Below are 26028 nucleotides of genomic sequence, written 5' to 3'. Positions count from 1 at the left end.
AAAGAGGAGCAGCTCAGAGTTAAGGGGAAATTCTGGCTTCGTGGCCTTGCCTCCGGAGTTCAGCCGAGTAACAAAGACAGAGGTGGGACCTGAGAGTCTGTGCACTGAGCCATCTCTCCTCAGGCCCCAGTCCCTCACCCTCCCCCACCCCCCCCCCACCCCCCGCCTCCCTCTGCCTGCCCAGCCCCACCTGGGCGCTGTGTGGACAAGCAAGAAGTTTCCACTACTCATTTCCACTCTTCCGTTCCTCCTTTCCTTTACTAAAAGTTAAATAAATGTACAGGTTTGCCCTTAGCTGGCTGCAAGCTGCAGGGGGCGCTGGTTCTTCCCTGGCCCCTTCCTCAGTCCCAGGATGGGAGCAGTCTGCAAGCCAGGTTATCTGCAGCAGCCCCAGGAAGTGGAGGCCACGGAGCTCCAGGTTTACACAGCTGGCTTGTCTCTCTTGGTGGCACTCGGGACCTCAGGGGCCTGGGTGTAGCTGGACCTCTCCCCATCCCTCAGCCAGCCCGGTGACAATCCTGTCCATGCAAGTGGCTTCTCTCCACTGGTTCCTTTCCCTTCTCTGGGCCCCTCGGATCTGCCACCTGCTCAGGCCTTGGTGCCTTCCAAGCTCAGCAGCTTCTTCCCCAAACCAGGGAGGGGCTGCAGGGCCCCACAGGCCAGAGGAGCTGTTGCTCAGAATCCTGACAGCACCAGGCGCAGTCACAAGGCTCCCATGGGGCAGAGATGATTTCCTAGCCCAGAGGGGGTCTTTCCCGCAGAGGCAAGATGCCAGACTGGCATTAGAAGGTGTGATACCCAGGAGAACGGACGGCCAAGAGGCTGCAGAGAGGGATGGCTCAGCACGAGAAAAGCTGGAGAGCCCTGCATGCTTTTTGCTGCTAGCTGGAGCTCTCCCAGGGGGTTGCATCCAAGCCCCAGGCCCCAGCACAGAGGAACCACTTGGGGAATGCTCATGCGATTAGGGGCAGGGTAGGTACAAACAGGCATGTGGGACTATAGCTAGAAGGGGAGCAGGGTGGAGGGACCTGATCAGGACACAGGTGACAGGATGGGGCTGTGTTGATCCTGGGCCTCTTGGAGCTCAGTGAGTCACAGCTCCACAGCCTCATGTCTTGAGAAGTGCAACTGCCAGAGTGCCCTTGGGGGTTCTGGGGCTCTCCACAGGCATGGGCTGGGGGCACCAGGGGCACCAGGGTCCCCAAATCCAAAGGCCGGCCCTTGTGTTCCAAATGACAAGATTGACCCTGAGCACCAGGAACAGTCCCTCCTGTGTCTTGCTCTGCTTCCCAGCTCTCCACAGTCCCCTCTTGGGCACTGAAGCAGCCCTCCTGAGGTCGGGGAGCCTTGGAACTCTTTCTGACGCTGACAGAGCAGGCTGGGAACCAAGGCACAGTTTTCAGGCTGCACTCCGGTGGCAGTGAAAGTGTCACAGGCTCAGATGTCCCAGTCACCCCCCAAGTAGGCCAGGCAGGCTCCAGGCAGGGCCCAGCCCCTGGGAGGCGTTGCCATGGTTACTGGGAGGATGAAGCCATCTGCGTGGAAATGAAGGTCTCGATGACGCTGTGGTTGGATGGCAACAGGTGGCTGTGGCCGTTGTTGGAGTCGGAGCTCTGGTACAACACCAGGCTGCTGGAGGACACTGCAGGGGCGAGTGAGACAGCTGGCTGCCGGCCAAGCCCTTCCTGACCCCACCTCGCCCACCCATCCCAAGGGGTTCTTGGCACCGAGGACACGAGGCCTTGCCATCCCCTGAACTGCAGCAGATAACCAGAACTCCAAAACCAAACCTCTATGCTTGGGTCTCATCAACGCCCCCAGCCAGGCTCGGGGGCCGCACAGTGAGTGGCCTCCTCAGAACATTTTAGTGGAAACATTTGAGAAGCCCTGGTGAGATGGTGTGGTTAGTTTTATGCGTCAGCGTTGCTAGGCTATAGTACAGGCATTGAACCAAACATTTAAGTGTCACAGTGGAGGTATTTTGTAGATGTGGTTAACACCTATAATCAGTTGGCTGGAAACAGTGAGAGATTTCTCTTGAAGACGTGAGGGAGTCTCATCTAATCATTTGAAGGCTTTAGGAACAAAAGCTGTGGTTCCCTAGAGAAAAAGGAATCCTACCTCTGTTGCCAGCCTGCTGGTCTGCCCTACAGCTTTCAGACTTGCCATCCCACAGGCACCTGAGCCAGTTTCTTACATATACTTGTGTTGGCCCTTTAACAGTGTGGGGGTTGGGGGCACTGACCCCCTGCACAGTCAAAAATCTGCATATTACTTTTGACTCCCCAAAAACTTAACTACTAATAGCCTACTATTAGCCAGAAGCCGTACCAGTAACATATACAGTCAGCACATATTTTGCGTGTTCTAGGTATTATACGTGGTATTCTTACAACAAAGTAAGCTAGAGAAATGTTACTAAGAACATCCTAAGGAGAGGCGCCTGGGTGGCTCAGTGGTTGAGCATCTGCCTTTGGCTCAGGTCGTGATCCCAGGGTCCTGGGATCGAGTCCCACATCAGGCTCCCCAAAGGGAGCCTGCTTTTACCTCTGCCTTTGTCTCTGCCTCTCTGTGTGTCTCTCATGAATAAATAAATAAAATCTTTAAGAAAAAAAAAGAACATCCTAAGGAAAAAAAAGTACTTTTAACAGTCCTGTGCTCTACCAAAAAAAATCAGCATACAAGTGGACCCAGGCTGTTCAAAACCCGTGTTATTCAGGGGTCAACACTGTATTCCTGTTGGCTTGTGTCTCAAACAGAACCCTGGCTGACTCCAGTGGCTAAAAGAATGGGCTCTGAGTTTGGACCTGGGTTCAAGTCCTGGCCCTGCCACCTGGTCACTGTCAGAGGCAAGGTCAAGTCCCTCACCTCCTGAGTGTGCAAATTCTCATTTGTAAAATGGGGACGATGACACATGCCCCATGGATGAAGCATGGAGGCTGGCCCATGGATCCCTCAGTAACTTGTCACTGCAGCCACTAGCACTAGAGAAAGGAAGCTGAGGCTCCGGGAGGGGAATGGGGAGCAGGGTAGTGGCCTAAAGTCACGCACTTAGCAAGTGATCGCCTGCGGCCTCAGAGCCCAGCAGCCTGACTTCCAGGGGCCTGCTCTTCATCATTGCAGATGCAGGGCACCAGGGACTTGAACCGAATGGGTCAAGTGGGATGTGGTGACCTGGAGAGCCCACACTCTTTTGTCACTGAACATGGGAACATGAGTCTCCAATTTTCCAAGAAAAGCCAGAAACCATGATTTCTTTGTGAAAGCTAACTTTTAAATGTGGGCAACATACTCAAACAGGGCTAAGCCCTGAGCCACACCAACACGCCTGTGCGCCGCTTCTGGCCCCATGGGCAGCCCCGCGTACTCCTCATCAGTACCCTCTGCCTCTTTCAATTAATCTTTTTCCTCAACAGAGTCAACGAGACATTCCTGTAAGATAGGCCCATTTTCCTGTGGTTTTGTACCCCTCTTGGCTGACTTCAGGGGAGCACAGGGTGCCCTCCCGCTTGTGGCACACACCTTCCTCCCCAGCTGAGGGAGCAGGGAAAGGCTGCTCACCGGTGGGGCTGGCGCTGAGCCGGTGGGCAGGCTGCAGGTGCTGGATGCCAACAGGATCCTGGCTGGGGATGTGGATGGTGGTGGTCTGAGACGCCGGCGTATGAAGCCCGGACTCACTGGAGGCCTCAGCATCTGAGGTGAAGACCTGGGGGGACAGAGCAGCCTCCTGAGTTCCCCATGGGAGCACTTTGCAGAGGGGCCTGATCAAGGGGGGGGCGGCCTGGGCCTTACCTGCTTGGTGGGCGTGAGGCTGGCCAGGGCGCTCAGGTTGGTAGTGTCGGTGATGAGCATGGTCTGCGGAAGCAGGCCCGTGTGGGTGTACTGGGCCACCTCGGGCTTGTGGCTGTAGAGGGCTGGCCACGAGGGAGGAGAGAGAGGGATATAAAGACATGGCATCCTGGGCCAGGCTGGACCCCTCCCAAGAAGGCCTCAAAGCTGGGTGCTCTGGGGGAAGTGGGGCAGTGGAGCAGTGGTTAGGGACTCAGGACAGATTTCCAAAACTGGGAGCTCCAGATAGAGGGGTTAGATCCTCTCCCCAACTACAAGACCCTGCTCAGGCTGGCTTGGTGGAGGCCCAGGAACCCACACCCAACACCTGGGGACCACAGGTATGACCGGCGCTGGGAGGCACAGTGCTATTGTACTAAGTACAGGCCATGGAGGGAAAGGCTGGCAACCCCCATTAGTGGGTGCACAGAGCAGAGGACAGCGTAGCTCCACCCTCAGGACACCTCTCCAAAATGTAACCCAAAGTTTCACCTACAGCCCAGACCCTCCAAAATGCACTCAGGCGCCAGGAGAAAAGCACATAAACCACATATTCTCACAGTGACTCCGATAAAACCATACACACGGAAGTACAGGCACTCAACCAAACCCACACAGACAGGTCCACAGTCCCTTACTCTAAATGCCAAGTTCCAGAAAGGTCTGAAAACCAACAGATTTTCATAAACTCAGTAGCACTAGAGCTCATTTGGTGGCAAACTCTGACCCGACCCTGATGTGAAGTTACGCAAAGTCTTTATTAACCCACCTCATGGCATTCTACCTTCGGCCACAGAAATCCCAGGGCTTTGATGACAAGATGCTGCCCCAACCCTGTGCGGAGTGTGATAGAATATATGGTGGATGCACCCTACCACCTTTCTAAATTCTGAGAAGTGGGACTTCTGAGACACGTGGCCCCATGCGTTTCAGAGAAAGGACTATGACCTGTCCTCCCACACGTGGCTTGTGCACCTGCAAACACCAATGAACATCCACTTGCACCTCCACTCACGGAAACTCGTGTGCGTGCACGACCACACACATTCACATGCTGGAACATGTTCTCGCCCACAGGTACGAATCTGAGCCCCTGCAGACCCCCTCAGCACAGAGGCGCTCACATGTGTGCCCTGCACGCATGCACACACACACACACCACGAGAGCTGCTAAGCTTCCCTATCTCCCCCCAACCTCCCCTCCCCCCAGCCCCTCCCACCCACTCCCCCAGCATGAGGCTAGGAGTACTCACCATGGGGGCTCTGAATCTGGGCCATGGTGGCCATGAAGGGGCTCTGGGCCACATGGCTCTGCATGGGAGACATGAGTGGCTGCTGGTAGGAAGGGTGCAGTGGCTGGGAGAACTGGACTGGCTGCAGGGTGGTCAGGCTGCTGCCCATGCTGTTGATGACTGGCACGCTCTGGGCCTGAGTGGAGGCCAGGCCTGGAGAAGGAGGAACAGGAGTCAGCCAGGCCTCCTGTTGGGAAGGGAACAGGGAACCAGGAGACCCCTTCACACTAGGACCTGTCACTAACTTACATGGTCTTGACAAGTCACTCCACCACTCTGAGCCTCTAACACATCATATGGGCAGGGGCTGTCAAACTAGGATCCCATGGCCCTGGGGTTCCACAGCAGTGCAAAGGCCCTGCGGCTTAACTCTGGGCTCCTCTCCCAGCAGCTCCCTGTCTTATATATTCAGCCTCTGCATAATGGTACCCCCAAATAAAGTCTTCTTGGGCTTAAAAAAGTAAAAAAAAAACTGTATAATCTACAAAATTTTGACTCCCTCTTTCCCCACTTAGTTTTCCCATAGACATTTTGCTTTCCAAGATATTATCTAATGTCTGTATTATGTTTTCTGTCTACCTCCCCACTTGAGTCATTGAGATTTTGGTGTGTTTGGTTCACTTGTGTATCGCTGATGTAGCATAGTGCCTGGCACAGTGCAAGCACTCAATAAGTATATGAATAAATGAGTGAATAAATGAGTCCCAGTGGCTCCTCCAGCTTCTGGATTCTGTGGAAGCCTCATGAGCCCTCCCACCCAGGTGTCCCCCCATGCCCACCAACTTACCAATGACCAGGGTGGAGGCACCCGTGTTGGTGAACGTGGGGCCCAGGGAGGCAGGCTCACCAGGCCCAATGGCCATGACCCCGGGAAGTGAGGCCATGATGAGATTCTGGGGCTGTTGGTTGAGGCCTGGGGAGGTCTGCTCCAAGCTGTGCAGTGCTGTCAGGGTGCTGACAGGGGGCAAGGGGCCCCCAGTTGCTGAGACCTTGGAGGGGAAACCAAGCTGAGTGTGGGTGAGGGTCCCACACTGTCTCCCTGGGGACCACTCCAGGATCTCCCAGCCAAGGGAAGGTGGAAGGTCAGGTTGGAAGGGTCTTCCCCACCTGCGGGGTGTGGGGACACTCACCAGCTTGGCTTCGGTGCTCAGCAGACTGTGACTGGGCTCCAGGCCTGTGGGGGACACTTGGTGCAGGGGCGCAGACACCGTCACCAAGGGACCACCGCTGCTCGAAGGCACTTCCGCCCCCTCGCTAGTTGCTTGCTGTCCATAGCGCACACCTGGAATGAGAGCAGCGTCCGACCTCAGCAACCCCCCCACTTCTCTGCCCTCTGTGGCTCCCATCACTCCAGACCGCATCAGTTTGCTTAGACCACTTGCCCCAGCTTTCCACATGCAGCCAGCAAACCACTTGAGCATCCTCCTGCCTGGTCCTGCGCTGGCTGCTTCTGACGCCTTGAAGGCAAGACCTGCATTTTGTTAGCTCCATGGCCCCCACTGGCCAGTGCTATATGTGGTAGACGATAGGTGTGCAATGAAAGACATCTGGGTCAAAGTGAACTGAAGTTGTTGAAATGAAACTGCAGAGAACAGAGTTGAATAGAAACAATGGGAATTAGTCAAACAAAATGAAATCTAGTCGAATTGAAACCGAAATTAATTGAACTAGATTGAGCATGATGGAGTTGAACTGAATGGAACCAAATCGAATCGGATTGAATCGGATTGAATTGAATTGGATTGAATTGAATTGAATCGAATCGGATCAGATCAGATCGAATCGAAATGGATTGGATTGGATTGGAATTGGATTGGATTGGATTGGATTGGATTGGATTGGATTGAACTGAGTCATACAAAATGAAAGTAATTTCCTTGGGTTATGTTTAGTTGAACTGAGTGGAATTTAAAGCAACTCTAAAAAAAAATAAAAATAAATAAAAAAAATAAAGCAACTCTATTGGATTGTAATGAGGTAAACAGAATGGAATTGAATCTAATTGAATTGAATTGAACTGAAAGGAATTGAATTGAGTTGCTCTTAAATGAGTGACTTGAGTGGATGTGACCTGAGTCAAGTTAGGCTGGATTGGATGGAAGGTCACGGAGTGGTTGCTGGGGTGGAGATGAAAGGACTGGACAGAGGAGTGTAACGAGTGGAGGGGAGTGATAAGGAACCAAGCTGTAATGCTAAGAGGTTTGGGTGGTTACTGCCGCTGGCGTGATGCTCCCCAGCTCCCCAGCCTACCCTCATGTCTCTTCTACCCACTATTTCAACCCTCCCCCCACCACAGCACTCACCGTGGACCTTACTAGGGGAGAGGGCAGGTGGGGGCAAGCCCGGAGAGCTGTGGGCAGGCAGTGTGGGGCCCGGGCCTGGCCCAGGTGGTGGCCCGCTGTATGTGTCCATGGCCAGCTTATGACGAAAGGCTTCTTCCTTGCGGCGATTGGCAAACCAGTTGTAGACACGCACCTCTGTGACAAGGTTGGAGCCCAGCCCCTGTGCCTGCGATGGTGACACCCCCCTCTGGATGCATTCCGCCCTGCAGAAATGGCCACTCATGAGCCTCCAGGCCAGGCTCAGAGGAACCCTCTCCTGGGGCTGGAGGTAGGGGAGAGAATTCTGAGAAGTAGGCTTCTACCTTAGGGTTTAAAGCCAGAAGATCTGGGTTCCAATCCCAGTTATGCTGGGTGACCTTGAACAAGTGTCTGAGCCTCTTTTAGTCTCTCCATTCATAGAGTGAGCAAAATAGCCAAAGGGTAGTAATGAGGGGGAACAGAGATGAGCAGCCACTCAAGGATTGCTTGGGCAGGTGAGGAGTGGATACTAGGAATGGGACTAGGTTCCAGACACTGAGCAGGATTTGAGTGCCCCTGGGCCAACAGCAGGAGCTCTCAAGGACTGCAAAGCCTCCCTCAGAACTCTGAGCCACCTTCCCCCAGCCTTGCCCCAGCCCAGACCAAACCAGCCCTGCTAACCCACCAACCGTTCTACCTATTGCACTCCTCCACCAATGCCTCTCGCTCCTCCTTGCTGGGGTTCTTCTGCCTCTCATAGGCCTGGAACAGGATCTGCTGGGAGGCTGGGCCCCACTTGAAACGATTCCTCCGCCCCTTCTTGGTTGGCAGCTCATCACCTGTGGGCTCTTCAATCAGCCCACCTTGCCCTGCGTGGGTGAACTCTGTAGGCACAGAGAGCCATGAGGAGGATGCTGGTCACTCCCACCTCCCCACTTCAGTTCATCTGACCATGCGCCTGATTCTTTCTCATTTTTAGGGTGTTGAGCCAAAGAAGCTTATGGCTAGAACTTAGAAATCCTCTAATCCAGTGATGACACACAGCACAAATACCACCACTGTCTTAACCTGTGTCCCAGGCAGACATTGCTAATTAACTCCTGCACAGTTTTCTACTGCCCCAAGATACAAGCTCATAATCCTTCTCAACACAAGGCTCCAGGAAAGTATTAGCATTTGTTTAGACTTAACACGTTTGCTATCTTATTTTACAGATGAAGAGCTAAGGCTTTGAGAGGCCAAATATCTTTCCAGGGCTGCACAATAGAACCAAGCCACATCTCCTGAGTACATGCAGAACTATTTTAAACTTTTTGGACCTATAAATCATAGTTAAAATACAAGGGTTAACCAGGAGAGGAGAGACCCACTCAGCCCTTGTCAGGTGGTTCCACTTTAATGGAAACCATTCGATGATCTCTGAGCAAGCAATCAAGAGACTAGAACAGATAAATGGAAAGACATTTTTTATGGAAGGGGAGGCAGGAAGGATGAGTCAGGGATAATGCAGAAGCAGTGCCTTCATCATCTGAGTGCCAACAGGCAGAAGCCAGCGTCAGTGCTCTGGGGAGAGGTGGGATTAGACTCACCAAAAGCCAACCCTAGAAGCCCCTAGAAGCCTGCTGGACATCAGGTTCCAACATCCTCAGCAGCAGAGGTTTGGGTGCCCACTCACACTGACTCGGTTGGCCATCTCGCCTGGCAGCAGGCCGGACCAAGATCTGGAGTACCAGACACTGTGACTTGGCCCAGAAAACTAAAACATTTCAGCTTAAAAAAAAAATTATACTGTCAAGGCTATCAAAACCAAGGAAGGAATCTGAGGAACTGTCACAAGCCAGAGAAACCAAAGGCAACATGACTATGAAATGTAGTATGTCCACAACTGGATGGGATCCTGGACCAGAAAAAAGGACATTAGGGGAAAACAGAGGAAATCTGAATAATAAAGTATGGACTGACTGATTGTGTGACAGTGTTGGTTTGTTGATCGTGACAAATGTCCCATACTCGTGTTAATAATAGGGAGAACTGGGTCTGGGATAAACTGGATTTCTCTGTACTATCTGCCTGGAAGCTCTGAAAGTCTACACTTACTCTAAAATGAAGAGTTTGTTACGTGTTATTTAAGTTTTACCTGCTAAGAAGCATAAACTAAAGCCATGCCAGTTTTCTAAAAACACTTTAGTGAGAGTGCCTTCAAAGTATGTCATACACAGTCCCAGCCACCTGAGACCCAAAGGATTCCTTTGGCAGGTACAGGTGGTGGAGACACCGTCTCCTCAGGCCTCAGTATGTGTCGCTATTTCTGCACGAATAAGCAATCCATGGTGATCTTTTATTGTTGTTGTTAAAGATTTTATTTTTTTATTAATTCATGAGAGATACAGGGAGAGAGGCAGAGACACAGGCAGAGGGAGAAGCAGGCTCCATGCGGGGAGCCCGATGTGGGACTCGATCCCCAGTCTCCAGGATCACACCCTGGGCTGAAGGCGGCACTAAACCACTGAGCCACCCGGGCCGCCCCATAATCATCTTTGTAAGAAAATATTAACACTTCACCATGGTGGCTTCTCAGTAAATATTAACTAACCTAAATGAAGTTTGGGTTTGTTTTTTTTTTAAGATTTTATTCATTTATTTATCTTAGAGAAGGAGAGAGGGCGCACAAGCAGGGGGAGAGGCAGAGGGAATCTCAAGCAGACTTTGCACCAAGCATGATGCCTGACACAGGGCTCCATATCAGGACCCTGAGATCAGGACCTGAGCTGCAAGCAGGAGTTGGACACTTAAACAACTGAGTCGCTCAGGCTCCCCAATTAACTTAATGTTTTAATCAGCCCCTTGATAATACTAATATCATAGTTTGGGGAAGGGCAGATGGAGAGACAGAGAGAGAATGTTATTAAGCAGGTTCCACGCCCAGCGCAGAGCCTAACTCAGGGCTCAATCTCATGACCTGGAGATCATTACCTGAACCAAAATCAAGAGTTGGCTGCTTAACCAACTGAGCCAACCAGGTGCCCCTACCAATATCATAGTTTTAAAAAATAAATTATATAAACGATCATCACAGCTTTTAAAAGTTGCTTTTTGCATTCAGTAGAAAATGGTAAGTAGCAGATGCTCAACAGATATAAAATGAGGGGGAGCACCTGGCTGCCTCAGTCAGTGGAGCTTGTGATTCTTGATCTCAGGATTGTGAGTTGGAGCCCCTCATTGGGTATGGAGAGGACTTAAAAATTAAATCTTTAAAAATTAGGGACACATACAAAAAATTAGGGACACATGCTCACTTCAGCTGCACATATACTAAAAAGGGTGGGGGGCACCTGGGTGGCTCAGTGGTTGAGCATCTGCCTTTGGCTCAGATGGTGATCCAGGGGTCCTGGGATCGAGTCCTGCATCGGGCTCCCCACAGGGAGCCTGCTTCTCCCTCTGCCTGTGTCTCTGCCTCTGTGTGCGTGTGTGTGTGTGTGTGTGTGTGTGTGATGAATAAATAAATAAAATCTTTTTTAAAAATCTTTTAAAAATAATAAATAGGGGCCCCTAGGTGGCATAGTCAGTTAAGTGACTAACTTTGGTTTCAGCTCAGGTCATGATCTCAGGATCCTAAGATCCAGCTCCTCATCAGCTCTGCGCTCAGTGTGGAATCTGCTTCAGACTCTCTCCCTCTCCCTCTACCCCTCTCACTTGTACTCTGTCTCTCAAATAAATAAATAAATCTTTAAAAAATATATTTAGGAGCGCCTGGGTGGTTCAGTCAGTTAAGTGTCTGCCTTTGGCTCAGGTCATGATCCCAGGGTCCTAGGATTGAGCCCCAAGTCAGGCTCCTTACTCAATGGGTATCCTGCTTCTCCCTCTCCCTCTGCCTGCACTCCCTCTGCTCGTGCTCTCTCTCTGTCAAATAAATAAATTATTTTAAAATTAATTAATTAGGGCAGTCTGGGTGGCTCAGCGGTTTAGCACTGCCTTCACCCCAGGGCGTGATCCTGGATACCCGGGCTCCCTGCATGGAGCCTGCTTCTCCCTCTGTGTCTCTGCCTCTCTCTGTCTCTATGAATAAATAAATAAAGTCTTTAAAAATATATTTTAAAAAATTAAAAATTAAAATTAAAATTAATTAATTAATAATAAATATTTTTTTGTTTTTTTTAATAATAAATATTAAATGAGGTGTAGCTTGCTCTTTCTCTCAAGCTCACCTACTCTCATATCTCAATAGTATACTTTTCACTTTATTTTTAAAAAAAGATTTTATTTATTTATTCATGAGAGACACACACACAGAGAAAAGCAGAGACATAGGCAGAGGGAGAAGCAGGCTCCATGCAGGGAGCCCAACGTGGGACTCGATCCCAGTTCTCCAGGATCACACCCTGAGCTAAAGGCAGCACTAAATCGCTGAGCCACCGGGACTACCCACTTTTCACTTTAATAAACTTTCCAAATTGAAAAAAAAAAGACCCAGAAAACTTTCCAGCTTATAAAATAAATAATAAGTAAATAAATGAATATTAATGAGTGTGCAAACCAATATGTGAATTTGAGAACTTTAATATTTTAATAAATGTTTAGGAAGCATGGGGAGAAAAGCTTATTTTTTTAATTACTGAACATGCAAATTGTGACCATGTCTTCATAAAGGACTACAGGAATATCTAGCAAAGATTTTAAAGTACCTACTCTCTGACCCAGAATTCCACATCTAGGAACTACTCTACAGACACTGTCTCGTGAGAACACAAATATATACAAAGAAGGATGTTCCCTGAAGCAGTTGGTTATAACAGCACATTGGAAAAACCCTAAAAGTACTTTGGTAGGGAGCCAGTTAAACAAATATGGTACCTCCAAATAGCGGAATAGCTAGCAGCCCTTCAAAGAGCAGAGAAAAAAATATATATTATTTATTGCTAGTATATGCATAAAATATCTCTGGAAGGATACATAAGACTGGGAATGTCCTTTAGGAGGACACCTGATTTTTATTGTAAACTCTATTTTCTCCTATTTTTTGAAACTAAGTTTGTTACCTTTTTTTTTAAGATTTTATTTATTTATTCATGAGAGACACAGAGAAGTAGAGCAAAGAGACAGGCAGAGGGAGAAGCAGCCTTCCTGTGGGGAGCCTGATGTGGGACTCGATCCCAGGACCCCAGGATCATGACCTGAGCCAAAAGCAGATGCTCAACCACTGAGCTACCCAAGTGCCCCTGTGTTACCTTTTTAAAAAATAACTTGGATAATTAAAAATAAATTTAAAAACATTTTTTTTTTACACATAGGCTCAAAAATGTGAAAGTGCACTTGGGATTTTGTGGGGTGTGAAGTCTCAGTAAGAAAACCCTCCCTTGCCGCTGAGCCTCTACTTGGGCCACTCCTTCTGCCCAAAACGCCCTTCCCTGCATCTCCATAGGCCAAAACTCCACTCAGACTTTAAGACTTAGTCTGAAAGCTCTCCTTCTGTGTGGTCCCTCCTGATGCCCCTGCCTCCCTGTGGAAGAACAGATTACTCTCTGGTCCTCTGCTGGCTCGGTATTTTGAAATACTTTATGTAGTACTACTGTGCACTGGGCCTGGCACGTGGTGAATGTTTCACAAACACCAGCTGTTACTGTTGTTTCTGTCATATTATAATACTTGTCTCGCTGTATCATAATGATCTATTCGGCTTCCCCTCTACGCAGAGTTCCCAGAAGGCAGAGATCTAATTCATGCACCTCCAAATACCTAGGACCAACCTACTCCCCTCCCCAGAGTGCCTTGCACAGAATAGGTAAGAAGTGCCCGTTGAATCCCTGACTTCCCCCCCAAGCACCCAGTCCTGGTAATGTGGTGGAGAAGCTCTCAGTCCCCACCCCTGAGCTGCAGAGAGTCCAGGGCCCTGCCAGGGAGGACGGGGCTGTGGTCATTACTTACGCTGGGCCACCTCTCGCTGCTTGCGGACGTACCAGGTGTACAGGGCAGCTCGCTTCTGTGTCTTCATGGGGGTGCCCTTGTTGAGATGCTGGGACAAGTGTGACTGGTTGAGGCCAGTGGTGTCGACTACCTCCCGCTGTGGGATGTTATGCTGCTGCAGGTAGGATTTGACCATCTTGGCCACGCGCCACGGGTCCTCCCTAAGAGGACAAAGACAGAGCCTACTCAGCAAGGGGGGTGCGGGAGTGGTGCCGGCACGGCTGGGGGGCCCGTGAGCCCTGGGAGTGGGGGTTGTCCTCACCTTTGTACCTCCTTTAAGGATCCTCCCCTCACCCTACCTGGAAGTGTTATTTGTGACTATGTCTTATCCACTGGGAGAGCCTGTAAACATTGTGGGGGCAGGAACGGTTCTCAGCACCCAAAATGGATTTGACATAATGTATGTCCATGGTGAATGCATGAATGAATGAGTGGATGGGTGGATGGGTAGGTAGATGGGATGGTGGATGGGTGGATGGGTGGATAGATGAATGGATAGATGGATTAATAGACAGTAGATGGATGGATGGAAGGGGTAGATGGATATGGGGATGGGGTATGGCTGTATGAATGGATGGGTGAGGGAGATCTATTGGGGAAAAAATGGGTCTGAAAACAAGGAGAGAAACATGATTCTCTAACTAATGCTGAGTGCTTGTATCTTTTGCCCAAGGTCACAAAGCCAGCCCAACAGTCCCATTCCACCTGAAGGGATTCCATTTTAAGTCAATCTATGGGGTAAAAATCACCTAGAGTCAAGACACCTCCTGAAAATCTGCACTAAACCCCAGGCTGTGGCCTGGCCAGTTTCCCTACAGCACAGGGGCAGCCAGGTCCAGGTGATGGAGTTACGGGGCTGGTCTTCAGAGGCTTCATACAAAAAAACATGTGTGTTTGAGCACCCGAATCTCATTCTGTGGGCTGAGAGCCTCTCACTGGAGAAACTCAAGGGATCTGCAGCCATCTACGATCACACTCCTGTCCTCTGCTCACTGTGGGGAATGGCAGGGGGACAGGCTTGACTGCCTACACTGCACGTCTCTCTCTCCGTCTCCTGTTCTGGCTCGACCCTCCTCTCCTGCCCTGGTCCTCTCCTGAGCCCGATTACAAATATGATGAAAGCAGCTCCGTACAACAGTGCTGAAACAGGCAGAGCTGGGGCTTGATGCCAGCTCTGTGTGGCTCCAAGCCTGAGGTTCTCACCCCTTTGAGCAATCTGCTTCTAGGATCAGGACCTCCCAAGCATTTGCACGTGTGACAAAGAGCATGTGTCAGAGGCAGTTCATCACCGTGTTGCTTGCCACAGCAAAATATCAGAAGCAACCTAAGTGTCCAGCAGAAGGCTACTGTGTGCGGTGCCTCCAGGCAATGCAACCATTAAAATGCACTGAGGAAGCTCAGCCTGCACCCAGGCAGAACAGTCTGGTAGGTCTGCTGTGCTGTTTGGGTAAAATCTGAAGTGGTGCCCAAGATTTCTACATATTTGCTTCCATTTGCGTGAAATACCAGAACCCAGAAGAGGCTAGCGACACTGATTGTCTCAAGATGGGAAAGGGGTACTGGGGACAGGGAGAGAGGGACACTGTCTGCTGTTGCTTTCCTGTAATATTAAAATATGCAGGCAGCCCGGTGGCCCAGGGGTTTAGCGCCACCTTCGGCCTGGGGCGTGATCCTGGAGACCAGGGATCGAGTCCCACATTGGGCTCCCTGCATGGAGCCTGCTTCTCCCTCTGCTTGTGTCTTTGCCTGCCTCTCTCTCTCTCTCTTTCTCATGAATACATACATAAAATCTTTAAAATATGCAACATACTATAATATTATATAATATGCTATACATGAATATAGAGCATTTAAAACTTAACTGTAAGGAAACAAACAGCAAACAAATCCCCAGTACTTTGAAGCTCACCCCGTACTGCCTTCTCCCCTTCTCTCCTTCCCAAAGAGCCAGCCTGGCCTTGTCCCCTTGACGATGCCCTTCTCAGGGGTGAGGGCACAGCGCTGGGCCCCATGACTCCCTCCTTTTTATCAGCAGCAGTTCCCACGCACGGGGAGGAGAGGGAGGCGGGGATGGTCCCACTTGCATTGGGCAGCCGCCGGTCGGCCAAGCCCCAGCGGCGTCCATATGACAGATGGGAGGATCGCGCTCCTTGAGTATTTACCCTGAACCAGGCACCGTGCTAAGGGCTGGTCATGTTAGTCTTACCATAACCCTAGGAAGTAGGTGCTACTTGTATGCCCATTTCGCAGATGGGAAAAACTGAACCTCAGAAAGGTGAGCACTGGTCCAGTGACCCAGCCTGGACTCCAGAATATTTCGCTTTGCCCGGACCTCTCAGAACTCCCCCCAAGCTCTTCTTCCTCCCTGCATTCAAGGGCTCCTAGGATCCTCCTTCTCCACCCCTCCCCGGCTCCCTGGGTGCCAGTCAGAGGCAGGAGGGAAGGGCAGTACAAAGTCCAGCATTGTGCTTCGTGGCAAACATGTTTATCTGATTCTGGAGCCAGGCTGCCTGATGGCCTCCTTCCTCCCCCTGCTGCAGGCTGAGCAACACCCCCCCACCCCCCACCCCCCCACCCCCGCCTTCTCCCTTCCCCGGGGAGAATGAGCTCCGCTTCCTCTCAGCCGGGCCTCCCTGGCTCCAACTGAAGATGTACTGTCCCGTCACTGCCCATTTGACTCCATGTGTGTGTGTCCCTATCTCTTAGTTTCTCTCTACCTGCCTCTCTTCTCTCTCTCTCTGTCTGTCTCTGCATGTGTCTCTGTTGTTCGTTCTGTCTCTTTCCCCCACCACACACATTCACTCACCCCCAGTCTCCAGGGACCTGACTCTTCCCAGGACAGTTTCCCCAACCCAGAACTAATGCACCATGTCTCCAGGTATCTCCTGCTTTCTCTCCAGTGGGTTTAAGGGTCAAGCCAACCTGGGTTCACCTCCCACCGTGGTGCCCTAGCACCTCCCGCGTGTATGCCGCATGCCTCCTCAGGATGGTGCCATAAGCCCACGCCTGCCTCACAGTGCCCCTGGGAGGAGCGAGGCTTGATACATGGTAAGTGCTCAGTAAGTACAACAATTTGTCACCATCAACATCGTCGTCATCAGGGATGATGTGGTCATGGGCCTCCCAGCCCTGATGCAGAGGGAAGCGGACCCAGGAGACGTGAAGATCTGCCCACATCTCCTCCTCCCACCTCTTATGGGTTCTGGGAGGGATCAATCAGAAGTTCAAGACTTTGGGCCTTTGGCTCGCTGGCCCCTGGGACTTCAGAGGGTCCAAGGGCTATGGAGCTCAGAAACCAGTGGGAAGGGCCACGAGTCTGGAGGGGGAGTGGAGTTCTCAGTGCATGGAGGTTGGGGGAGCTCAGAGAAGCTTCCCAGCTCGGGTCAAATCCCAGCTCTGCCACGCACTATCCAGGTGGCCTTGGGAAACTGCTCAACCTCTGTGTGCCTCAGTTTCCCCAACCGTGATACACGGCCAAAAGAATTTCATAAGTTGCCAGGAGGAGAAAACAAGTTTAACGCATTTGTAAGTGGTCGGGAGCTCTCGAGCACCACGTGGAAGTGAGTGGATGTGAGGTTAACAGCAGAATGACGAGAGGATAAAAAGAGAAATAGACCTATAAGGACAGCGCGGTCAGCATGCAACCTCAAGGATGCTGTGCAGAGCGTGGGATTAGGGCGGCCTGGGTCCAAGTCCTGGCCTTACTGCTTCATAAATTATCTTGGGCATGTCACTGCCTCTCTGAGGCTTAGTTTGCTTATCTGTAAAATGGGACTATTACTCCTAGCAACCGTTCACTGCGCCTGCATGCTGCTTGACCCTGTGGGTAAGTGCTATCGTCATCCATGCCTTGCAGAGGGCACAGGGCTCAGGGACGTGAAATCACCTGCCCAAGTCAGGGTCGGGCTGAGTTGGGATTTGAACCCGGGCAGGTCGGCCTCAGTCAGGGATATCAGATTGTCCCACCGTGGCCACTGTCTTCCTGGGTCTCAAAGACCTGGTGCTGCCTGATGGAGGGGACCCAGGACATCATCCCTCAGGTTGAAGTTCAGGCGGCTCAGGGACAGGGAGGAGCCAAGAGGACACCCAGGAAGGAGCCCTGGGTACAGGTTCCTCCCTTGGCCATAACAGCAGATGTCCCCAGGGCTTCAGGGAATCCTCGCCACTCATTCATTCATTCATGCTGTATTTTAGCCACTGGGCTGCATATCGGGGGTACGAGTGGTGAACAAGACCCCACAGATCTTGTCTTTGAACAGCTTCTATTTTCATGGCAGGAGTTAGAAACCAGACAAAAACAATCGTACGTAAAGTTAAGGGACAAGAGAAAGTAACAGAAGGTAGTGAAAGAGAGAGTGACTCTGGTGGGACCTGCTTTTAGATGGGGGCAGTGAGGGAGGGCCTCCCTGAGGAGATGACCCTTGAGCAAAAGGAGGAGAGGGCATTGGTCATGGGAAGATCTAGAAAGAAGTGTCCAGGCAGAAGGAGCAGCACATGCAAAGACCCTGAGGTGGGAATCAGCAAAGTCAGTCGACCCTCCTGGGGGTCCTGGGAGGGATGTGAGGGAGGCACAGAGGTCCCTTGAGAAGAGGTCAGGGAACCAGGACAGGGAATTTGAATTTTATTCACTGGCCAATTAGGGAAAATGAGGCAGGAGATGATACTTGCCCAAGGTCACACAGTGAACTAAGGGGGGTGGGGGTCTGAGAAGAGCTCAGGCTCCTGCTGTGGCCTCAGGCACGAGGTACCCGGGGCGGGGGGCAGGACCCACCCTGCCCCTTCCCACACACCGTCCTCTCCAGAGAAATGGCGTCCACTGGCAACCCTGCCTCTGCACCATCCTTTCCAGCCTTAAGCTCCTCCAGCCCTGCTGTCCAGGCTTTCATCAGGGGTGCCCACCCCACTCCCTCCTGGGTCCTGAGGGTAGAGGCCCCACTTTTTTCCCTCGGGGCGTTTTCAGATCCCTTTTGTTACCTGAACAATAAGTAACCCAGGTAGTTAGTTATAAACTCCGCAGGAACAAGGAGCTGGTTGATAATTTATAGCAACATCTCAAATTTAAATGGAAAGTAAATAGCATGCTGTTAGCATTAAAGAAAACCCAATCGGGTCAGGCGGGAAGCACTCCAGCCTTCTCTGCAGCTTGGGGTGTCTCACTCTCTCCCCAGCCCCTTCTCCCAGCTGGGTGGGAGCCCCTCGGCCCTCCCGGCTCTTCTGCTCTCCTCTCCTTCTCCAGGCCTCTCCATCTCCCCCCCAACCCCACGCCCTCCCTCTTCCTCCACAGCTCCCCGATCTCCCTCAGCTTCCAGGTCTCTGCTGGCTCCCAGGGAGCACTTTGACCCCTGCTCCCCCCTCGGGTGCTATGGATGAAGCCTCCCCCCTACTCACCATGCCACCAAAGGGGCTGCTGATCAAGAGGCCCCACCCAGCCAGGTAAGAAAGGCCCTTGGCACCCCCTGCCCCCACTCCCACCCGAAAGCCCCCAGTGCTATCTGGGCCCCGGAGCAGGTCTGGCCCGGCCCCACCCTGTCCCCTGTCGCCCTCGCCCTGGGTCTGGCAATGCCTGACTCTTTGCCCCTCCCCTGCAGCGCAGCAGGGCCCTTTGCCCTCTTCTTCCTGCCAAGTCAGGGGGCCCTGGCTGCTCCCTTGCCCCCTGCCCAGGCCCTCACAAGGCCCGGCAGACCCTGAGGGCTCCCCCCACCCCAAGCTGGGATCAGGACCTTGGACAGAAAAGGTCCCGTAGAGAGTCTGTTTGGGACTCTTTCTCCCACTGCCCAGCCGCCGCAATTGAGAGCACCAAGCAGAGCGGCTGTGGAGCGCCAGTGGGTGGCCTTAGTCGAGCTACTTCCCCTCGCTGGGCCTCAGTTTCCCCAGCTGTGAAGCAGTTATCCCTAGCTAACTAGTCAGCCGCCGTTCATCCCAACATTATCCGACCATATGCACCTGAAACCTCAGCTTGGGGCCTGGCTGTTAGGATTGGAGCTTAGGAGCCTTGGGGAGGGCAGTCCCCACAGCCCCTAGACCCCTTTCCCCCCGCCCCTTTGGGTAGGAGGGTTGGTTGGCCCAGGCCTCCCCAGGCCACCATCTTTACAAGTTAATGATCACAGGCCTTATCAGAGCCTTTTACCGTTTATAAATTTATAAAACAAAAGAGAAATAATAAAGCTCATGGGTAATTAGTAACCAGGTCAGCTCTGCTGAGGAGAGGGGAGGCATCGGGCTCAGACCCACCCAGTTCTCTGGGACTTGGGGAACCAGCCAGCGGATGGGGGTGCACAACAGGGAGACCTCTCAGGGTGCCTGCCGGTGAGGCGGAGGGGCTGAAGCTGTGCAGGAAAGGGGAGCAGGTCCTGCCCCTAGGCTCCATCTCCCTCAGGTAAGACCTGGGCTTTCCTAGCTTAATGCTTGAGTCCCTAGGTGGCCGAGGGAGCCCCTAAAACCCCAGCCTCGGCCCCCCTCTCACTAACAGTGCTTCCGGGCCCCAGAGCCTGCAACTGGAATGCCTAGCAGGGAGGGGAGGGTTGGGGGAGTAGAAAGGGCCATGGTGACTGACCATTGCCACCACCCTCCGGTTCTCCAGGCACATGAATTACAGACGTGCCTGCTCTGTCCCCATCTCAGAGCTCCCCCGGGCCACGGGCTTGCTTCCTGGCTCTGGGCTGAAAGCCTTGGCTCCTGGGGACTCCCGACCTTGCAGAGGGCCTGGTTAGGGGCTCGTAGGCTCCCGCCACCGCCACCGGGGAGCAAGGACGCCCGGAGCTCTGACGGGCCCTGTGGCCCTTCCCGGCAGCCAGGCTAAAAACTAGAGCTCGTGGAAAGCTGGACTCGGAGGAAGGTCCAGTCAGGAGCTGGGGGGGGGGGGGTCCCTAGGCTCCTTGGATGCCGGGGATGGGGAAGGGGTCCTTACTGCAGCAAGGTCTCCACCACGGCTTTCTGGTGGGCCGCCTCCTCGGGGCTGAGGTTCTCCAGCTCCTTGAGGATGGGCGGTGTGAAGTCTTCCCCATCGTCGTCCGTCTCGTCCTCGGAGCCCCTCGCCTCCCCCAGCCCGTTGGGCAGCTCGGCCAGCTCCCCCCGACCGCCGCCGCAGGACTCCCCCTTGTCCAGGGGGCCATCTCCAGCCAGCAGGTAGGGCCCCGGCTCACCCAACGCCTGGATCAGTGCCTCTTTGCTCAGGCCCGAGTGGAGCAGGGCCGCCAGGAGCTCCGTCTGCAGCTGGCTCAGTTTAGAAACCATGGCTCTGCCGCCACTGGGCCACGCGGCCCGGGGCCACCAAACCGGCCGCCTCCCCCACCCAGCGGGCTGTCGACCTGCTGGCCGACCGGCAGGCAGCCACAAACCAGGCTCCTTGCACCTACTGCCCCCCCAAACCCCACTAACCAAGCCCCGTGGGCACCCCCAACCCCCAACCCTGGCCCCAGCCGGCCAGTGAATCAGGGCCCCTGCCCGCTCTGTTTACATTGGAGCTGGGGAAATTCTCCAAGGTTCATATTTATCCGTGTGCTTAGCAAAAGGACTGAACTTTGGACTTCAGCCCTGCAAAGTGCAGGCCTCATGGCAGTGCAGAGGGATGGGGGAGCCGAGGCCTTCAACGGGAGTGGGGGGGGAGCAGGGGGGAGGGGGTGCAGGGCAGCCGGGATGGAAGGGTTGGGGGGCCACGGAGGCCTTTTGGTAACAGCTTGGGGTCCCGCCCCCGAGGACTTTGACGGGGGGCTCAGGCTGAGGCAGGAGAGGGAAGGAAAAAAAAAAAAAAAAGAGCAGCTTTCCCTTGGGAACTGGAGCAAGAAGCGGTTCGAGGCAGGTGGGCCAGCTTTCTTCAAGGTCAGTGCTAGGTCACAGCCATGTTGGGACCCACCTCTCCAGGCCCAACACCAGGCCTCTCTGTAGGAAAGACACATTGACTTAAGTCGACTGTGTGCTGGTCTGGGAAATGTGACATTGCCTCATTGTAGCCCCCTAATAGCTGTGAGTGGGTATAGGGATCATCTCTGTTTTACAGACCAGAAAACCAAGACTCTGAGAGGCTGAACAGCTTGCCCAAAACCACACTGCTAGCAAAGGACAAGGCTTATAAGGTGGGAACCAGAGGAGGCCAGGCAGGCACTTGCCTCAAGTATAAATTGTTTAAGGGGCATCCAAAAACTCAGTCATCGAGAAAACCTTTTTCTACAATATATTAAAAATCAAAATTAATGCCAACCCCCAAAGAATTAAAAACATGTTCTTGCAAAAGCTTGCATGTGAATGTTCACAGCAGCATCATTCATGATAACCAAAAAGGGGGAGAAGCATAAATATCCAGCAATGGACAGATAAGTAAAATGTGGTGTATCCATGCAACTGTGTATTATTCGGCCATAAAAAGGAACAAGACGCAGACACTTGGTACAGCGTGAGTGACCCCCTGAAAGTACTATGTAAAGTGAAAGAAGCCAGTCACCAAAGGCCACACGTGATTCCATTTATAGGAAATATCCAGAAGAGGCAAATCCATACCAGACAGAAAGTAGATTAGTGGTTGAGGGTGGGGTAGGGTGTTGAGGGGAGGGGAAGAGGGAGGGACTGCTTAATGGGTATAGGGATTTCTTGCAGGATGATGAAAATGTTCTAAAATTGGGCAGCCCGGGTGGCTGAGTGGTTTAGTGCCGCCTTGGGCCCAGGGCCTGATCCTGGAGACCTGGGATTGAGTCCCACGTCGGGCTCCCTGCATGGAGCCTGCTTCTCCCTCTGCCTGTGTCTCTGCCTCTCTCTCTCTCTCTCTCCTCTTGTGTATTCTCATGAATAAATAAAATCTTTTTTTTTAATTTTTTAAAAATAAAATCTTCTAAATTAAAAATTAGAAAAATGAAGTTCACCCATTTCTTTTTACTTTTGTAACAGTATTACTGGAAAAATGTAAGTTACATATGGGGCTCGTGTTCTCTTTCCTCGGGACAGTGCTGCTCTGGCGTTGCCTTGGGTGTTCCGTGTATTATTTATGCTCTGTGTCCCTCTGCTACGGTGCAAGCTCCCTGAAGCCAGGGCTTTTTCGTCGGTCTTCTCGTTGCTAGAGTCCCAGAGCTTAGAGCATTGCCTCGATGGTACAGGAGGTGCTCAATAATTATTTGTTGAAGATGCACAGGCGGCTAAATTTCACTGCACGAGGACCATGTATGCGGCGCGCTCCACTAAGTATAGGCTTCAGTAACGGATTAAATTCTCAGAAGTCCACCTAGTAGGCCCTGCATTCCCCTCCGCAGGGCGACGGGTGGGAGGACAGAGGCTCAGAGGCATTAAATGACTGGCTCAGCATCCCGCGGAGCCCACAGCCTGCCTGTGCGCCTGACGCTGACGCTGGCCGCGGCCCCTTGGGGAGGTGGGACCGCCCCTGCCCGCAGTGCTTTTCCTCCCTGCGGCCACGCGGCTGCTGCTGCCCCCCGCTGCCCCCTGGTGACTTTCACCTAGAATAGGGACCCGGAGGGAGGGCACCGGCGGTGCCTGGATCCTTGCCGGCGCCGCTGAGCGCTGGCTGCTGAGTCCTCCCGCAGCCTGGTGGCTGAGCCTGGGACTCCTGATGGATTTGGTGGTGGTGGGAGGAGGGGGAAGTGCAGAGCCTCACGGAGCTTCTGCCCCCAGCGGCCGCGACGCTGCGGTCCTGGTCCCCGGGAGAGGGCCCTTTGGGATGAACAAGAAGGGACGCATCAGGAACATGACCCTGCTTCTCCCCAAACAGAAAGGGGTGCCCTTCCCCACAATCCGCAGACAAATCTAAATGGAGAAACTGTTTGCATCCTAGAGGACACAAGACCTCGTTTGAATGTTCACTGTTCCCACATTCGACCTCCAGCCCCACCCCCGGGGGGCCTCAGGCACGTGAGTTAGCCTTTCTAGACTCATCTGTATAAAACAGAGGTATATCTCCTAGGGCTGCTAAGACAACGTTTGGTAAAGAGCATGATGCAGGGATCCCAAACTTTCTTGATTCAAGGCACCCTCAGTGTCTCCGAAATTATTTCAGGGCACCTCCTACTCCCACTCGTGTGCTAAACAAATAAACACCCCCCCCCCCAATAAAACCTAACTGGTTTTGCAAGTATTTGGGTCAAAACAACTCTTAAATATTTATGTCCCAAAAACTTAGAGGCCACTTGAAAAATACACATAAGTTGAAAGAAAAAATATTATTTTAGTTCCTTCTGGAATAAACCTAAATACATACTAATGGAATGAGAACTTGCTGGACTCTGCGCAATTCGATCCTTGGAATTATGTTGGGCATTTCCGCCCTCATTTTCTGTGCCACAGTAATTTCTGTAGGATACTTGCTTTTAATCGGAACCGCCCCTAACCCAGCTTTAGCGAGTTTCCCCATCCTCCAAAGGAACGAAGTTCCGACGTTCAAACGAGAAACTACCTTGAGCTAGCAGTTTGCACGATGTCCGGCAGGTGTCGCTGTGGACCACCTAAAAATCCCCTAAAGTCGTCTGGGGCACCTGTGCACACCCGCGAGCGGCCCGCCTAGTCAAGGAGCAACGGGGACACGGACACGGCAGATACTCAGCAAGTGGTAGCCCTGAGCTTTATCGCCGTTCTCTCCTACTGGGCAAGCAACGATTTGCAAAGCCAGAGTTCAGGTAAGGCATAAGGCTGTGTCCCTTGGCCATAGGAGGCAGCGCAAGAGGGGTGCCCTTTCAACCAGTTTCAGGGCTCTCTTGGAATTCAGTTACCACCCTAAATCCCAACTCAGGCCCCACTGTATTCAAACTCGTACATTCTTCCTCCTGACCCTTCACCCTTATCGAACATGGGCTGGTCTATGCACTGTTGGTTTGTTTTCTCATTTAACTCCCTAAGTAGGAGTCGGTAAGTAGGTACTATTATCCCATTTTACAGCTGAGAAAACTGAGGCTCTAAGAGACTGTGTAACCTGCCCAGCGGGTGCAGGGCAGAGCTAAGATTTGAACCCAAATCCTTCTGAGGGCAAAATCCAAGCCCTGACCACTATTCCACACTACTGCTTTTGTTGAAGCAGTTTGTTCTCACTAAATATTTGTTACTATTACTTTGGTGAAGGTGATGGTGGTTCTGGGTAATTCTGCCTATCGGCCTTGTCACTTTCAAACGGGTTTTGCAGATTAAGAGGTTATGGTGCCAAGGATGAAACAATGGCCAAGAGCACAGACTCTGGCCACCGCTGCCTGAGTTTGAGTCTACCTCTGCCATTTACCAGCGGTGTGGCCTTGGGCAACTTGAGTAACATCTCTGCACCTCCGTTTCCTCTTTGCTGAAATGGACATGAAAACACTATCTGCCCTGTGAGTTGTTAGGAGGATAAAGGAGGTAAGACACAGGAAGCACCATGCCTGGCGTAACGTAAGCACATCGCCCTACTGAATGATTGTCTTTACATGGCTATTAACATGAGTGCTCCACTCCCCTTGGCCAGGCTGAGTTCTCTTCTTTTGCAAAAGTTCTTCCCATAAGAAGAACTTTTGCAAAATCCCATTTGACTTATAAGCCCTGATTCTGGCATTCAAGGCCATCAATACCCCAGCTCCACTCTCTAATCAGCCACACTATCGAGCATCTTCCAGGGCACACCCAGAACACTCTCACATCTATGCTTTTGCATGAGTTGTTTTCTCTACCTGGACACCTCTACCTGTTAACCTGTCCTGAAGATCTTCCTGGGTCTCCTTCTGATCCCTTCTATTGCCAACAGCCACAGGAGCCTTCACAAGCCAGCCTTCCCTACCTCCCTAGAACAGGACCAGCAGTACCAGGAAGCTGGTCAACATCAGTTACCTTGGATGGGACAGTATGTACAAACAAAAACAGGGACGCCTGGGTGGCTCGGGGGTTTACGCCTGCCTTTGGCCCAGGGTGTGATCCTGGAGCCCTGGGACTGAGTCCCACATTGGGCTCCCTGCATGGAGCCTGTTTCTCCCTCTGCCTGTGTCTCTGCCTCCCTCTCTCTCTGTGTCTCTCATGAATAAATAAATAAAATCTTAAAAAAAAAAACAGCAGTGTTGGGGAAAGAAAGAAAAGAAACATCAAAAAAAGGGGGAAAATGTAACTACGTGAGGTAATGGATGTTAGCTAAGACTATTAATGGTGATCGTTTAGCAATATATACATATACCAAATCACGTTGTACGCCTTAACCTAATACAATGCTGTATGTCAATTATAGCTCTACAAAACTGAGAAGGGATTAGATTGTAGGTGATAATTGCACAACTGTGTACAATGTCCTAAAACCATTGAACTGATGCCTTAAATGAATGAGCTTTATGGTATATGCAATATATCTCAGTAAAGCTCTTTTTAAAAAAGATTTTATTTATTTATTTATGAGAGACAAGAGAGAGAGAGGCAGAGACACAGGCAGAGGGAGAAGCAGGCTCCATGCAGGGAGCGCCACGTGGGATTCGATCCCGGGTCTCCAGAATCTGGCCCTGGGCTGAAGGCGGCGCCTAACTGCTGAGCTACCGGGCTGCCCAGTAAAGCTCTTTATAAGAAAGAGAGACAGAAAGAGAGAGAGAGAGAGAGAGAAAGAATGAAGAAAGAAAGAAAGAAAGAAAGAAAGAAAGAAAGGAAGGAAGGAAGGAAGGAAGGAAGGAAGGAAGGAAGGAAGGAAGGAAGGAAGGGAGTCTCAGACCCTGCATGTA

The 26028-nt window shown here is 51.9% G+C and overlaps 1 protein-coding gene and 1 long non-coding RNA gene across 3 annotated transcripts; one reads left to right on the top strand and one right to left on the bottom strand.

Annotated features, from left to right (window-relative positions):
• Positions 1-230: 230 nt before the first annotated feature.
• On the bottom strand, positions 231-20614 carry HNF1A (HNF1 homeobox A). 2 transcript variants are annotated; one of them, XM_038575340.1, is made up of 10 exons: positions 20289-20614; positions 13343-13542; positions 8118-8304; positions 7424-7665; positions 6251-6402; positions 5908-6109; positions 5082-5273; positions 3793-3914; positions 3562-3706; positions 231-1642 (listed from the first exon to the last, which is right to left on the bottom strand). In XM_038575340.1, exons 1-10 carry the CDS (start codon positions 20612-20614, stop codon positions 1515-1517), a joined length of 1896 nt encoding a protein of 631 aa, XP_038431268.1. In that variant the 3' UTR covers positions 231-1514. The 2 variants fall into 2 exon arrangements, with proteins under 2 accessions (XP_038431268.1, XP_038431269.1); XM_038575341.1 differs by lacking the exon at positions 20289-20614 and adding an exon at positions 15291-15434.
• Positions 16020-25307, top strand: LOC102152191. The gene is made up of 3 exons (XR_005379277.1): positions 16020-19757; positions 23804-23991; positions 24492-25307. It is a non-coding gene; the product is annotated as an uncharacterized LOC102152191 (long non-coding RNA).
• Positions 25308-26028: the final 721 nt, after the last annotated feature.

The sequence above is a fragment of the Canis lupus genome, chromosome 26 (genome assembly GCF_011100685.1).
Source record: "Canis lupus familiaris isolate Mischka breed German Shepherd chromosome 26, alternate assembly UU_Cfam_GSD_1.0, whole genome shotgun sequence".
Lineage (NCBI taxonomy): Eukaryota > Metazoa > Chordata > Mammalia > Carnivora > Canidae > Canis > Canis lupus.
The sequence above is the reverse complement of the archived record's forward strand: the minus strand, read 5'-3'. Positions and strand labels throughout refer to the sequence as shown.

Bases quoted from the DNA above. Each gene is read 5' to 3' on its own strand.
- HNF1A (XM_038575340.1), bottom strand. From the start codon at position 20,614: ATGGTTTCTAAACTGAGCCAGCTGCAGACGGAGCTCCTGGCGGCCCTG. The intron at 8,305-13,342 runs GTAAGTAATGAC...CTGTGCCTACAG, and splicing joins GCAGCGAGAGGTGGCCCAGC to AGTTCACCCACGCAGGGCAA. The intron at 1,643-3,561 runs GTGAGCAGCCTT...TCGCCCCTGCAG, and splicing joins GCTCAGCGCCAGCCCCACCG to TGTCCTCCAGCAGCCTGGTG.